This window comes from Orcinus orca, chromosome 15 (genome assembly GCF_937001465.1).
Source record: "Orcinus orca chromosome 15, mOrcOrc1.1, whole genome shotgun sequence".
In the NCBI taxonomy this organism is placed as follows: domain Eukaryota; kingdom Metazoa; phylum Chordata; class Mammalia; order Artiodactyla; family Delphinidae; genus Orcinus; species Orcinus orca.
In genome coordinates this window covers 42,911,574-42,926,581 of record NC_064573.1, presented here as the reverse complement: position 1 = coordinate 42,926,581, position 15,008 = coordinate 42,911,574, and the positions used below count along the sequence as shown (strand labels likewise).

The window sequence follows — 15,008 nt, the reverse complement described above, 5'->3', positions numbered from 1 at the left end:
TAAACACCATACTCAACTTTAGTATCAATTTTTTCCTTATAATTTTTGAATTCTTACGGATTCATTCCACTTCTGCATACTTTTTAAAAAAATGTTTTATTGAATTATCCTAGATATGCAGGCAAGTAGAAATATCCAACTGAAGGTTAAAAGCACCAACAAATTTTCCAAGTGTTCCCAAAGGATTTCCCAATATAATCAGCTTTTGTAAATGCTAAATTCAAGTCTGCCAATGACCATAATTTGTTAAAAAAAATAATAAGGGGCTTCCCTGGTGGCGCAGTGGTTGGGAGTCCGCCTGCCGATGCGGGGGACGCGGGTTCGTGCCCTGGTCCGGGAGGATCTCACGTGCCACGGAGCGGCTGGGCCCGTGGGCCATGGCCCCTGGGCCTGTGCGTCCGGAGCCTGTGCTCCGCAGCGGGAGAGGCCACAGCAGTGAGAGGCCCGCGTACCGCAAAAAAAAAAAAAGACTTAGCTACTAAAATTAAGAGATAGAAGTGACAGATTTTATAGTAAACTCTCTCTCTAGCATCTTGTCAACTTAAACTCAAATAACAATTACAAGGTAATATAAGAAGGGTTCCCTGAAAATTAAAGGGCAAAAAAAAGGCAAACCATGTTAAACATATATATCTAGTAGTTTTACTCTTCAAAACTTTGTAAAACTTATCATCTGGGACACCAAGAATATCAGCTTAACTCTAAATCCTACTCTTTTTACAAAACAGATGACAGAATTTAAGGTGTTTCACATCCAATGATATGAAAACACTGGTCTTTAGTTTTCATATTCAAAAAATAGAATATATTAAGACAATGTTTTTTTGTACTGGCAGCAGATATCTCAACCAATGGTTAGAATATATTTAGTTAGAATTTACTAAATTTGGATCAATAACAAAAAAGAAAAATACATAGGGTAGAACCAAAGGATTATCAAAAATACGTCAGAAGGGAATAAAGTTGTTTTATTTTTGAAGCAATGGCAGAGTTAAAAATAATCCAAATTATCCATTCTTTCATTTGATTAAATGCCTTATTAAATGTACATTAAACTTATTTTTAAAATACCTCATTTTTCATTTTATTCTATGGAGATTTAATTATTAGTTTCTATAGCTTTACCTGTGTGACATCCAGGAAGAGCACCAATGCCATCTACTGTCATGGAGCCCTGAATAGTGCCAAGATTATAAACAACTCCCAGAATATGCAGCTCCCCTATGTGATGGGGAAAGAGCTTTAGCCTTGCCTGTGGAGATATTTAAGTCACTCTTATTATCTGTTTTCATAGTCTCTTAAATAGTGCAATACCTAAATTCTGTAATGTTGCAGAATTTATATTTAATATCAATATAATATCAATAATTTAGTATCAATATAAACTCATGACCTAAACTTAACTATCAACTGATTTCTCTTACTAGAACGCATTTTCTTCAAAAGAAATTTTCTAAATTCAAAAGTTATAGGCCTGGATCCTCATCAATACTTTTAATAAAAGCCAAAATATTCTGGTCAACCAAATATCATATGAAATTACAATACTCATCCCAAAAAGAAAGCAAAAACTTTTTTCACCAGGCTTCTTAGGAAATTAACAAACTAAAGACCACTGCAAACCTACTTTCCCAATCTCCCCCCGTGCAATTCCACTTTCCTAATATTCCAAATTTTAGTTTTTAAGAAAACTGGAATACAAAACAAACTGAATAAATGGATTTTTAAAATTTGTTTTCATCTTACTTTTAAAGACTTGACAGAAAAATAATGAAACAATTACCACTTTAGATTCTTCACTATTAATTAAGAATTCTGAAACAACTTCAGTTCCAATCATTTCAGGTTCACCTTTTACCTGAAAAGTAAATTATGTAAAATATACATTCTAAGGAATAAAGTAGCAGATTATTAACATTTCTATGTATCAATATTTAAGAACAATAACAATAGTTATAGTTAGCATTTATTAGCTTTTCACCATGTGCTAAGCAATATGCAAAGTCCTTTGATTTCACACCGGCAGTAAAGTCATGCAGTAGTAGGCACTTGATTTATTTTATTTTCATTTCATTCAGTCCAATTCAACTGCAGAAGATAAGTGATCTACTCAAAGTCACAGCCACCAAGAAGATAAAACCTCAAGAGATACAAGTTCAGTTGCTCATCGTAAAAAAAATGGCCAAAATGGCCATTTAATTTAATCTTGCAATAAGAGCAAATTTTTTCTTCTTTTACTCTGACCAGCCTCTTTTTCCAAATTGGCCAATTACACATGGAAAAAGTAATAACAGCTTAAGTAGGATACATAAGATTCATGGACAATAAGGGCAGTGCGGAAGAGCAAAAAAGTCCTGTCTCTTCCAAAAGCAGGGCTAAAGTTGGCTCACACTGGGGTAAACTTAATCCTCATAAACCCTGTTGAACTTTTACCATGAAATTAGTTAATTGACACAAGAAATAAAAATTTCATTTCCCTAAATTCCAGTTCAGCATCTTAGTCCATCACCAGTAGCAGCTCATGAAGAAACCCAAAGAGTTTGAAATTTACAGAAAAAAGTGCAACTTCATTATACACAATGACAATTTTCACTTAACTTTAATAAACCTCCTTTAAAACCTAACATCTTGAATGGACTAACATACATCAAAAACTAATAGATCTTTTAAAAAAACTTTTCCAAGAGTGAACAATTTATACTCTTCTAATTTGTATTCCAGGCATCCAAAAAACATTAGAAAAATTACTGAGGTTGCTAAAATTCAAGTCAGAATAGAGCCCGGGAAACCTCAATCTTTCAAAACTATTCACAATAAGTGTAAATAATCACAAAATGTCTTCAATGAATTTAAGCAGCAAGACTTAAGACTTAATAAAGCAATCTTTAAAAAAATGAAAACACTTCAAGAGAAATAGTTTAAAGTTAGTATAACAGACATCTTCTTTTAAGTTCTCCCTTCATAAATCAGCACCAAAATATTGGGATATTTCTCAATTTAAAAATAATTTTTACCACATTATTAAAGCATATAGCAAGGTAGTATAAAGAAGTATAAGTAACATAATAGATATTGGTGAATAAACAAATAAATAACTAAGTAAAAAAATGTACTTGCCCAAGTTATTTCTGTTACAATCAGCTGGGTAACAAAATTTCCTGCCTCAAAAATAACTATCTTAAATATATAAAGAAATTATACAGACATACATAAGAAAAAAGATAAATGTAAATGAAAGTTATGACAATTCACAAGAGAAGAAATACAAAAACAAGAACTTCAACTTCACTAGAAATCAATGAAATGGAAAATAAAATAGTAAGACAGCATTTTTCTTAACCTATAAAATCGAGATTTTTTTAAATAAATAAGAATACTTAATCTTGCAAAGATGAGATACCCAACCCCATATACTGCTGGTGCAAAGCTTGTTGGTATGACCTTTTGGGAAACCAAGAGTATTAAAATATTTATTCCCTAAAATATTCTAACTTCATGCCTAGGAATTTTTCCTACAGAAGTAATCAGGATAAGAAATTATGTACTCAAATTTTCACCAATGAATTATTATAATAGTAAACAAATGAAAACTTCCAAAACTACTACCAATGGAGAGAGTAGAATAGCTTACAGACCATTCGTGTTATGGAATATTATACAAAAATGAAATATTAATATATTTAATACCAAAATATGCATATAAATACAGAATTAAAAAAGCAACATACATAATGAGAATCCCACATATGAGGAAAAAACATACAAATGCAAATGATTAGAAAGGCATACAAAAGTGTTAAAGTAGTTATTTCTAAATACTGATAAGACAATGATATCTAAGAAGCAAAACAAATGAACAAACATAACAAAACAAAAAGTCATAGATACAGAGAACAAACTGGTAATTGCCAGGGGGTGGGGTGGGAGGAAATAGGTGAGGGAGATTAAGAGGTACAAACTTCCAGTTGCAAAGTAAATGAGTCACAAGAAATGTACAATGTGGGGAATACAGTCAATAACTCTGTAACATCTTTGTATGGTGACAGATGACAACTAGACTTATTATGGTGATCATTTTAAAATGTACAGAAATAGCAAATCACTATGTTGTGTATCAGGAACTAACATAGCATTGTAGGTCAATTATACCTCAAAAACAAAAAAACAAATGAACAAACTCATAGAAAAAGAGATCTGACTTGTGGTTATCAGAGGCAGGGAGTGGGGAGAGGGGGAACTGGATGAAAGAAGTCAAAAGATACAAAATTCCAGTTGTAAGATAAGATACTAGAAACGTAATGTACAGCATAATAAATATAACTAACACTGTTGTACGTTATATAAGAAAGTTAATAGAAAATCCTAAGCATTCTCATCACAAGGAAAAATATTTTTTTCTATTTCTTTAATTTTGTATCTATATAAGATGATGGATGCTAGTAAACTTACTATGATAACCATTTCTTGAGGTATGTTAAGTCAAATCATTATGCTGTACACCTTAAACTTACACAATGCTGTATGTCAGTTACATCTCAATAAAACTGGAAGAAATAAATGGTGAGAAGACAAAACAGTTTTACTTCTATCCTTATCTTCTTCTGTACTCTCAATTTTCAATAAGCATATCTCATACTTTTTGTAACTAGAGAAAATAAGCATAAAAGAAGAGTAACTTCAGGGCTTCCCTGGTGGCGCAGTGGTTGAGAGTCCGCCTGCTGATGCAGGGGACACAGGTTCGTGCCCCGGTCTGGGAAGATCCCACATGCCACGGAGCGGCTAGACCCATGAGCCATGGCCGCTGAGCCTGCGCGTCCGGAGCCTGTGCTCCGCAACAGGAGAGGCCACAACAGTGAGAGGCCCGCGTACCGCAAAAACAAAAAACAAAACAAACAAACAAAAAAGAGTAACTTCAGCTCACTGAACAGAAGAAGTTGAAATGCTATTACAGCATCTGTTAAGACTGTTACTGAAACATGCTTATTACAGATACCTTTTAACAACTTACTAGTTCTTTAACTTCATTTTCCTTTCCACTGACATCTTTAGGTTGAAACTTCCAGAGCAATGACAAATCAGTCAACAAAAGTGGAACTTTCAAAGGGTTTCTAAAAGCCACTTCCACTGTTATTGGCTCTATAAAAGAAAGGCCTAAATTAATAACTTGAATAAACCCCATACATCACCCTATGCTTCAATTCTCTGAACACACCTTGCTTTCACAGCTCTGCATTTCTGCCTATCACCTTGTAAATGTCCATTTATTCAGGATTCAGTTTAAATTACCTTCTCAAGAAGATTTCCCCAATTTCTCTGTACCAAAGAATGTCATTCTGTCTTCTATATTCCAAAAGCACATTGCATATTCCTGTATTAAAGCCCCCACTGCATGGTTTTATAAATGCAGCTCACTACATTATGAGTACTCAATTTACTTTTGCATCCCCAACTTCTAGTCATATTTGGCATGCAGAACATTATCTTGAGGGCTTCCCTGGTGGTGCAGTGGTTAAGAATCCACCTGCCAATGCAGGTGACACAGGTTCGAGCCCTGGTCCGGGAAGATCCTACATGCCACGGAGCAACTAAGCCCGTGCGCCACAACTACTAAGCCTGTGCTCTAGAGCCCGCGACCCACAACTACTGAGCCCACGTACCACAGCTACTGAAACCCGTGTGCCTAGAGCCCGTGCTCCGCAACAAGAGAAGCCACCGCAATGAGAAGCTCACGCACGGCAATGAAGAGTAGCTCCTGCTCGCCACAATTAGAGAAAGCCCACGTGTGGCAACAAAGACCCGACACAGCCCAAATAAATAAATTAATTAAAAGAAAAAAACCAAAAAAACCCACATTATCCTGAATACACTGTAAACAAAATAAAAGCTGATTCACGTTGTTGTACAGCAGAAACTAACACAACATTGTAAAGCATTTATACTCCAATAAAGATGTCAGGGGGAAAAAAAAAACATGAATAGAAATTCAAGGGACTTCCCTGGTTGTCCAGTGGGTAAGACTCCACGCTCCCAATGCAGGGGGTCCAGGTTGGATCCCTGGTTGGGGAACTAGATCCCGCATGCATGCCACAACTAAGAAGTCCGCATGCTACAACTAAGAAGATCCCGCATGCTGCAACTAAAGATCCTGTGTGCCACAACTAAGACCCAGCACAGCCAAAATAAATAAATAAAAATAAATAAATAAATAAATAAATATTTTTTAAAAAGAAATTCAAGTATATCACCTTCTACAACTGTGAGCGGAAATCTTGAGTTATCTGAGTAACTGTTCAAACAGTACTCTGTGGGGTGGAAGTTGGATGGAAGTACTCCTCTGTTGACCACAGCCACAACGTGTTCCTCAAGTTCTCGCCACTGCTGAGAGGATTCAGAGTCATATTCTTGATCAAGACTTACATGAGTAGCTGCTTGCTTTTCACCTTAAAAAAAAAGAAAAGTGTCACTATTAAATACGCATATTTATTAACACCTGCCCTCAAATGAAATATATTTAAAATAAAGGTCTAAAGTATCCAAATAAACACATATACCATTCTTGCCTATTTCCAATTATCTGAGAGAAAAATAACCTCTTACTAATTCTAGCCTGACTGGAACTTAACTTATAATATTGATGCTTTTTTCCTTCTGACTCTGAAAGAATACATCTTCCTAGTTGTCTACAATTTTATATGAAATATTTCAAACATACGAACAAAGCATGGAGAATAATATAACAAATACTTGTATATCAAAATTTAACAAATGTTAACTTTGTTATATGATCCCAAATTTTATTTAAAAATAAAATAAATGTTACAGATAGAGTTGATATCCTCTATGTCACCCTCCCCAATCCTGTCACTCTCCTTCATCTCCTCCACTGGTACCACTTCTTCCCAGAGCTACTCTGAAGCATAACATTCACACTCGTATTTTTTATTTTTTTTACCTTACCAAATGAGTGTATACATAAACAATTCATAGAGTTGGTTTATATTTTTGAAATTTATATACATGGAATTACATTTCAGCCATCATTCTGCAACTTTTTTCACTCAGCTTTATGCTGGGGGTATTATCCATGAAACCATTATATGAATGTACCAAAATTTATCAATTCATTCCCTGCTGTTTTACTTTTCTTGCTACTAAAAACAATGCTGCTATAAGCATCCTGATAAATATTTTTAAATAAATTACTAAATTAGCTCTTAAAAAGAAACATATTAAGCTCCAATTAAGAAGGCTTAAAATTACAAAGTTTACTTTAACATGCATGAAGACCCTTGATATATTTATACTTTTGGCCCAGGACTGCCATTCTACAGCTCAATGCTAAGGAAATAATCCTATGTTTTAAAAAAGTCTTACAATAAGAACAGCATAATATTGGCAACTGTTCACTGCATCTGTATACATTTGAAATTTTCCATAATAAAATGTTAAGACAAGTTTTATCCACAAAAATGTCTATTACAACTTAGATTTTATATAAGCAAAAAGATGGAAACTATAAAACAAGCAAATGTTACAATACTTTATATGCACTGAATGGAATATTTTACAGCCATTAAAAATGTTTATCAAGATTATGTAATAACATGAGAATTCTTTATATTATATAAGAAAAGTCATTATAAGTACGGCTATTTTGTTGTTATTGTTTTTAGTTTTTAAAGCTGGAAGGAAAACCCCAAAGTAGTAGCTCAGGTAGCAGGGTAACAGATGATATGGTATTGCTGTTTATTTTCAAATATTCTTTAACAACTACACATTATTTTTTAAATGGAAAAAGATGAAAAAACTTAAACAAAAAAAGTCAAGAGGTAACAAAGCCAAATTAAACTTTACTAACCATCTGCTGGTCGTCTGTCATGGCCAAAGAAAACCCGTGTTGCTGAACTGTTAATATATGGTAAAGGAAGCTGCGGTAGAGGACCATCTGGTGATAGCTGACTTACATTCTAGGAAAAATACCAAAGAAAAGAACAATTTTTGAGAAAACTTCGTTATCTTCAAAATGTGCTTCCTCATTTTTTAATACACAAGATATTAAAAACATGTTAAACAAGAATATTAATTACTAGTTTTACTTAATATTTTAGAGTCATAAAATTTTATAACTGGGAAGAACTTTAGATATCATTGATTGTGGTCCAGGAGAATCTCCCTAAGGTTACTCCGCTAGTTAGTTCTCTCTGGATGTTATACCTCCAAATATTATTATTATTATTTTTATTTTTAATCACACCACCACCCCTCCCCCACCCCACCGCTTCCCCCCTTGGTGTCCATACATTTGTTCTCTACATCTGTGTCTCTATTTCTGCCCTGCAAACTGGTTCATCTGTACCATTTTTCTAGGTTCCACATATATGCATTAATATACAGTATTTGTTTTTCTCTTTCTGACTTAACTTCACTCTGTATGACACTCTCTAGATCCATCCACGTCTCTATAAATGACCCAATTTCATTCCTTTTTATGGCTGAGTAATATTCCATTGTATATATGTAACACATCTTTATTTTTGTATGTTTTTTACCTGGACTCATTATAGCATCCTCTCTGCCAAAATTCTTACCCATATGATTTCAAATTAATAAAGTATAAAAGGGTAATTATATTTTGCAGGACAGATAAAATATTTACTATTCATGGACCCTGAGGAAAAAATTACAACTTTCCATTTCTCCACAAAACAATGCTTTAAAGTTACTATCCTCCTGTCTCAGTGAAATATTTTTTCTTCCTATTAATTCTACTGCATTACATCAAATTAATCTACCTCCCACAGATCCGTATCTCCTTATCTTTCATAGGAAAAAGAGAGGAATGTACTTTCCAAATGGGGAGATAACCCAATATACTGTAAAACCAGTTATAATTCAAAAATACATATTGAAGAAACAGTCCAGAAAGCTCATGGCATCTTTTTTTTAAAGATTCCAAGTACAGATACAAATGTTTACTGGAATATTAAAATTCTCTTTTATGAGAACTGTGGAAAGGCAGCACAACTCAGACCTATGACCAAAAAGCCTAGCCTGCCATATTAAGACAGATAATTGCATATATTCTAATAAAAACACTTATAAGACTCCTACTAGCTAGTACTGAATGTGCTTTTTGCTGAAAATAATGACAAATATAATTTTAATATACACTCTTGAAAATAAGTGTTCACCTTGTAAACATAAAGATATTCTCTGAGGAAGGCCCCTTGTTGAGCAGCAGATTGTTTACTTTCATTGATTAAAATATGCCTAAAAGCAGACACAGCATTGTCCAGTTGCCTAAGAGTATAGGACTGACGTCCAATGGTGAAGTTAATGTGATCCTCTGCAAGAGACCAGCCTTTTCCTTTGTAAACTTGCATGGCTTGACAATAGCAGCGTAAAGCATGTTTCTTCTGTAAGAAAATATACAAAACAAAGTATTACAATCCAAATTTCCCTTGGACTGGAAAAAATAACACACACACACACACACACACACACACACACACACGAAATCAAGTAACTGGTAATTAGTTCTTCCTCTAATAGACACTGGGATGATGAGGAAAATGAAACTAACATTTATGAAAACCCCTTTGTAATTACTGCTAAAAACCAAGTGGTCCTGAAGCAAACAAGTAACTGCTCTGTCCAAGGGCAAGAAGTCTAAGAAGTCAGGGCTAATAATGACTTCATGAAAAACCATCTGGGAGTTTCCAGAGCAGTAGCACATGGAGTCATGGATCAGTTAGAGACTTGCCGTCGTTAGCTTCTAGCTGAGAACTATCTTGTAAAGTCTAAATTTTGTTATGGTCAGCTCTCTATACCACCACACTGGGCTGAACAGTAATGTGCATTCTAATACTGCATATATGAGTATATGGTATAAGTATGTACTTATATTTATTGGTCTTGTTTGTTTGGTAGTGATAGAGTTTGGCATCCTTTTCTTCTGCCCACCGCTGCATCCTGCCACACCCATGAGCAGATATTTGGCTTTAATTATATAGCACTGCCACCCTCTGAACTCAGACAAGCTCCATTCTAAAACTGGGATTTGGTACCAAGAAAAAGGCTTCTCTCCACCTAACCTTTTGCTTCAGACTAAATTCTTGTAACCACTCCCCTCTCCAGGGCAGATTTACAAATTCTGTACCATGTTTAACCAGAATTGTTCATTGTTTTAGGAAATGTTTTCTTGAAAAGAGATAAAGAAAGCAAATCAAAATCATCTGCCACTTGATAGCATGCAATAAGAACAGTCTCTCTTTTGTGATATCCTTACAAAGATACCCGATTTGAATCTCAGGATGAGGAAACATCAGATAAGCCTAAACTGAGGGACATTCTACAAAATAACCGGCCTATAATCGTTAAAAGTGTCAATATCATAAATGTCAAAGTATCCTTCTGAACAGGATCCTTCACTATAAAGGACATTTAGGGGGCAACTATCAAAACCTGAATGGCATCTAAGGATTAGATAGTAGTACTGTATTAGTACTAAGTTCTTGGTTTTCATTGTTGTTTTATGGTAATACAGGAGAAAAAAATTTGTTTCTAAGAAACAGAAAATATGTCCTAAAGTACTGGGGGGTACTGGGGCACCAGGCACACAACTCTCAAATGGCTCAAGTAAACAAAAGTTTCTGAACTGTGCTTGTAACTTTTTTATAAGTTTGAGATTATTTCAAAATAATTTTTAAGTGATGTTTCTTTAAAAAACAAAAAACCCAATCTCTGTACTGCATTTAGTAAAGGAACACAGTTACTGAATCTTACAAACTGAGAGATAAAGAGAAACAAAGGTGTCTAGAAGTGTCACGTTCAAGTGCATTTTTTAGGATCTCTTGAAAAAGCATCTAAAGAGATTTAAGAGGTAACAAGGATTTAAAGTCTGCCTTTTGAAGTAAAAAATAGAAAGATTGTCCAGGGTATTCTGGGCACAAACACCTTCTCCAGCACTTTCTTAATTTTTTTTTTTTAACTGTAAAAGTCTCTTATAATGTCAGTTCTCTAACTTTAAATACCTTATACGTGTTCATATTCTTAATGAAAAAATTGAATTATAAAAAATTTCTGGGGACAAGTAATTCAACATGAACTCACAGAGAGGACTGAGAAATGACATTACTATATATATATAATATCCTCTATGCTCCTCACTCATCCTTCCCAATACACACACCTGTTTTTAATGGAAATGTTATAAAAAGTTGGTGCTTCTCAGAAACAACCTGGCCTCAGTCAGAATTACGTGCCCTATGCGTGCCCTATCTTCCAAGGAAGATACTGTTCTTGACAAACTTCAAAGGGACATATATTTGCTTTTCCAATAGGTCTTCATTACCAGTTATATTTTCAAGTTTCTACTACTTGAGAAAGCAATTCCCTGGGTTCAAGGTATACAGAGTGGTCACAAAACAGCAACCTACCTTGGAATCATTAACTCCATGAGATAACTACAGTTAAAGATGATTATTAGGCCAGATAGCAAATGTATGTCAACCTACCACAATGTAGTCATTTTTAACTTGCTATGCATTTCCTAGAAACAATATGCCCTGTACTTTTAGAAGGTAAATACAAGATCCAATGACATCATAACCACAAATGAAACCATTCACAAAAGTGGACAAAGATGTGGAAAAAGGATAACTTACTTTTAATAAGAGACACAATCATTCCTAATGGGGCATATAATTATTCTTCTAAGGAAAGGAAACCACATGCTTAACACATTTTGTAGATTTTTGAATAACACTTTTTAAGCAAAGATAAACAATGGAATAGCACGTTTCAGATGCATTTTATACTTACTATGGAAAAAAGCTGTGAAAAATCAGAGCTTTTTTACCCCCACTTCAGAGCCTGAGAAATTCTAATACATGAAGTACATCAAATTATTATAAAGACTTTTAATTTTATAAATATTTTTACAGTTTTGTATTTAATATAAAGCAAGGTCACATATTTTCTAACTTGCCAGTTTCCAAAAATAGAGGGAGGAACCCAAATTTTGAAAAGTTGGTTTTTAAAAATCACGGCATTCTTACATGAAATTGAGAATAATTTTAGAACATCTTTATTTCTTTGTATCTTTGAAATAACATGTAATTTACAACACTGGCATGTTCTGGTTATCGCAGACTTTGAAAAATGTATGTTCATAAAAATTCTTATTAACTAAATTCAAAAAAATCCTCACACTCCCTGACTAGATTAAAAAATTCCTTAAGAGACAAGACATGTTAGTTTTACGGGTGTAAGCTCAGCTCCTAGCAAAGTCCCTGGAATACAGAGATGATTACTCAACCCACACTTCTATCTATATTTACAGTAAACCACCATATCTCAACTGCTGTTACCACTCTAGAAAGTGGTAACTGCCTCTAAAAAGGTCCCTCCAGCTAACGCTTAAAAGGACAACTGGGGCCAGAGAATCTCTCTAAATTAATAAAGATCTTTTCCAACCCAACTGCTCCCAGGGACAAGAGACAGAAGATTTCTACCCATTAAATATTTAGTAAATACCATTAAGAGACATTCTGAGAGAAAATAGAAGACCAGAGTTGAAATAGGGAGGGTTTAATCACCTTTAAGAAGAATTAAAATTACTTAAGTGCAGTATATCTGGCCTTCACATATATGATTTAGTTTAACCTCACAAAAATTGGGGCAAAATTACAAATTTTATAAATTAAAAAAAAAAACGGAGGCTCAAAGACATAACTTTAAAAAGTCAAGTTGTGAGTAGATCAAGATTTAAACTCAGATTTGTCTAAATCCAAATCTCATGTCCTTATCAATATAACACATTACCTCAGAACAAAATTTAATTCCATCTTTAGAGCTTTAAATCAAAAAATTGACAAATAACATACCTCTATAAACAAATTATAACAAATAAAAATTAAAATAAATAAATAATTTTCTTTTTAAAGCAAATGCACTCACCTGCCCTGCTTTACTAAACCGGTGGCCTGCCAGTATCATATGAAACGCGTATTTTCTAACCATGGGACTCTTCATGTTTATAAAGCAATGTGCCGCCTGTTCCAAAAGAAGTGCACTTCGAAGATCAGAATCCTATTGAATGTTAAAGAAAAAGAAGGTTAACGTCACAAAATTAAAAGTAAAGAAGTAATTAGTGAAAAAACATTTACTTTCTTATAATATATAGCATACGCAATATTTAACTTAGGAGTATCTGAGGGCAGTGATCAAGAGACAATCCAGTCTTGATGATTCTTTCTTCCAATAAGCCAAATTTTAAAAAAGTCCAAAAAAGTCTCTATCATGAAATATTTTCTTTTGCTTTTCATAGAGCCAAATGTCTGGTTATGATATGCCCCATGTAATAAATCTGTGAAGAAATGCAATCTCTTTTCAAATGGCAAAAAAGAATATAAACTGGGAATTTAATACACGTATACTGATTTAAAGATAAACCAGAAAATGGAGTACAGAAAAAAATAGATTCACACTAATCTAATTTCTTCTGGAAACTGATCTGTGACATACAATAGCATACTTCCATCCATCCAAGAGAAAAGGAAAGATAGAATGTGTGTAGATCATGACATTATCTAATTTACTACTCTGTCCTCTATCAGGTTTTACTGTACTTAAAAGGAATTCTCAGTTTTTGCTCTAGTTCAAGAGGGTCAAAATGACTGATTTGCATTAAAAAGTCCAGAAGGTTTCCCCTTCAAAGATTATCACCTACTGTTAGCATATTAGTTAGTAAATGGTATAACTCAAATTAGTTTCCACTTCAACTGACTTACAACAGAGTCTACAAAGACCACATACTACATTTATAGCCTCACCCGTAAGGACAACCTTTCAAATGACAGAGCCATCGTCACTTTACAAATAACTGAGAAAGTACTGAAGGTTGCTGATCAAGCATCAACAACATTTTCACCAAACTTTCTCTAGTTTTTCAGCTGTTCTCAAGCTGAACTTACCATGCCCTTCCATGTGTTCTGCTGCCATTATTTTCCCCAGGGAAAGTTGAAAACAGAAAACATTGACTTTAAATGCAATAATTTCAACAAATTATAGTTACATCAAAAAGTGTTCATAGACCATTGATTACTGTAACTATCTCTGTAGCAATCATAAAAGTATATTAGAGTGGAAAAAGACCTGAGGAGACACTCCAGAAAGCATTCAGTAAATGGCAGATATTATTAATCTATTTCAACCCCCTCATAACAAAAACTAAATGATCAGATGATTTTCTTAGTTAACTAAATCCAAAAGCTAGTGAGTGGGAAAATTAGGAATATACAATTAAGAAGCAGTTCTTAACCAAGGGTTTAACCAAGGGCATCGGAATTACCTGGGGAAGCTAGGGAGCTTACTTCTTTATTTTTTTAGGAAAATGCTTTCTTCTTAAAAAATTATTAAATACAGCCTCTTTTTTTCCTTAAAGAATAAATGTTTGAAGAAAAAAAGTGAGTATCTTTCTTTCCCACCTCATTCCTCATCCAATTTGCCAGAGGTAACTACTATTACCAACATGGTGCTCGTTTGTGTCGTTTCTCTCCCTCCCTCCCTGTACTTATATGTTAAATACAACAGTTTAATACTCATACTTCCTTATACATTAATCGTATTATACAGAGTATTATCTTGCATTTTAACTTAATATCATGGACTTCTTTCCAAAACATCTACATCTCTCATTTCTTTTAAAGCCACATTGTATTCCATTATATAAATGTACCATAATTTATTAATACAGTCTCCAACTGATTGATTTAATACTGCCACATACTTTAATTACTACAAAAAATGCTTCAATAAACATCTTTACAAAAAATTTTTGAGTAACTATACAAATATTTTTATTAAACAAGTTTTTGGATGTAGAAGTGCTGAGTTAATGAAAGCTATGCATATACTTCAAATTCCAATTAATATAGCCAAACTGGTAAAAAAAAAAAAAAAAGCCATACCAGTAAAAGTTCCCATAAGAGAATAAGAGTTCATTT

At 33.7% G+C, this 15,008-nt stretch overlaps 1 protein-coding gene across 8 annotated transcripts in view; it reads right to left on the bottom strand.

The window, feature by feature from the left end:
* The window catches only part of TRAPPC8 (trafficking protein particle complex subunit 8), a 91,216-nt gene that overhangs the window by 37,592 nt on the left and 38,616 nt on the right, over positions 1–15,008 (bottom strand). For 6 of the 8 annotated variants that reach the window (XR_007471677.1, XM_033435238.2, XM_033435236.2 and 3 more), the window contains 8 exons: positions 13,977–13,997; positions 12,961–13,092; positions 9,192–9,416; positions 7,859–7,967; positions 6,246–6,440; positions 5,009–5,136; positions 1,784–1,858; positions 1,126–1,252 (listed from right to left, as the gene is read on the bottom strand). Coding sequence is in view for 7 of the 8 variants with exons in the window: in XM_033435238.2 (XP_033291129.1) it covers positions 1,126–1,252; positions 1,784–1,858; positions 5,009–5,136; positions 6,246–6,440; positions 7,859–7,967; positions 9,192–9,416; positions 12,961–13,092; positions 13,977–13,997 (1,012 nt within the window). In the remaining variant the exon portion in view is untranslated. The remainder of the gene's footprint in view (positions 1–1,125; positions 1,253–1,783; positions 1,859–5,008; positions 5,137–6,245; positions 6,441–7,858; positions 7,968–9,191; positions 9,417–12,960; positions 13,093–13,976; positions 13,998–15,008) is intronic. The other 2 variants (XM_004273717.2, XM_012534433.3) reach the window with 1 other exon arrangement.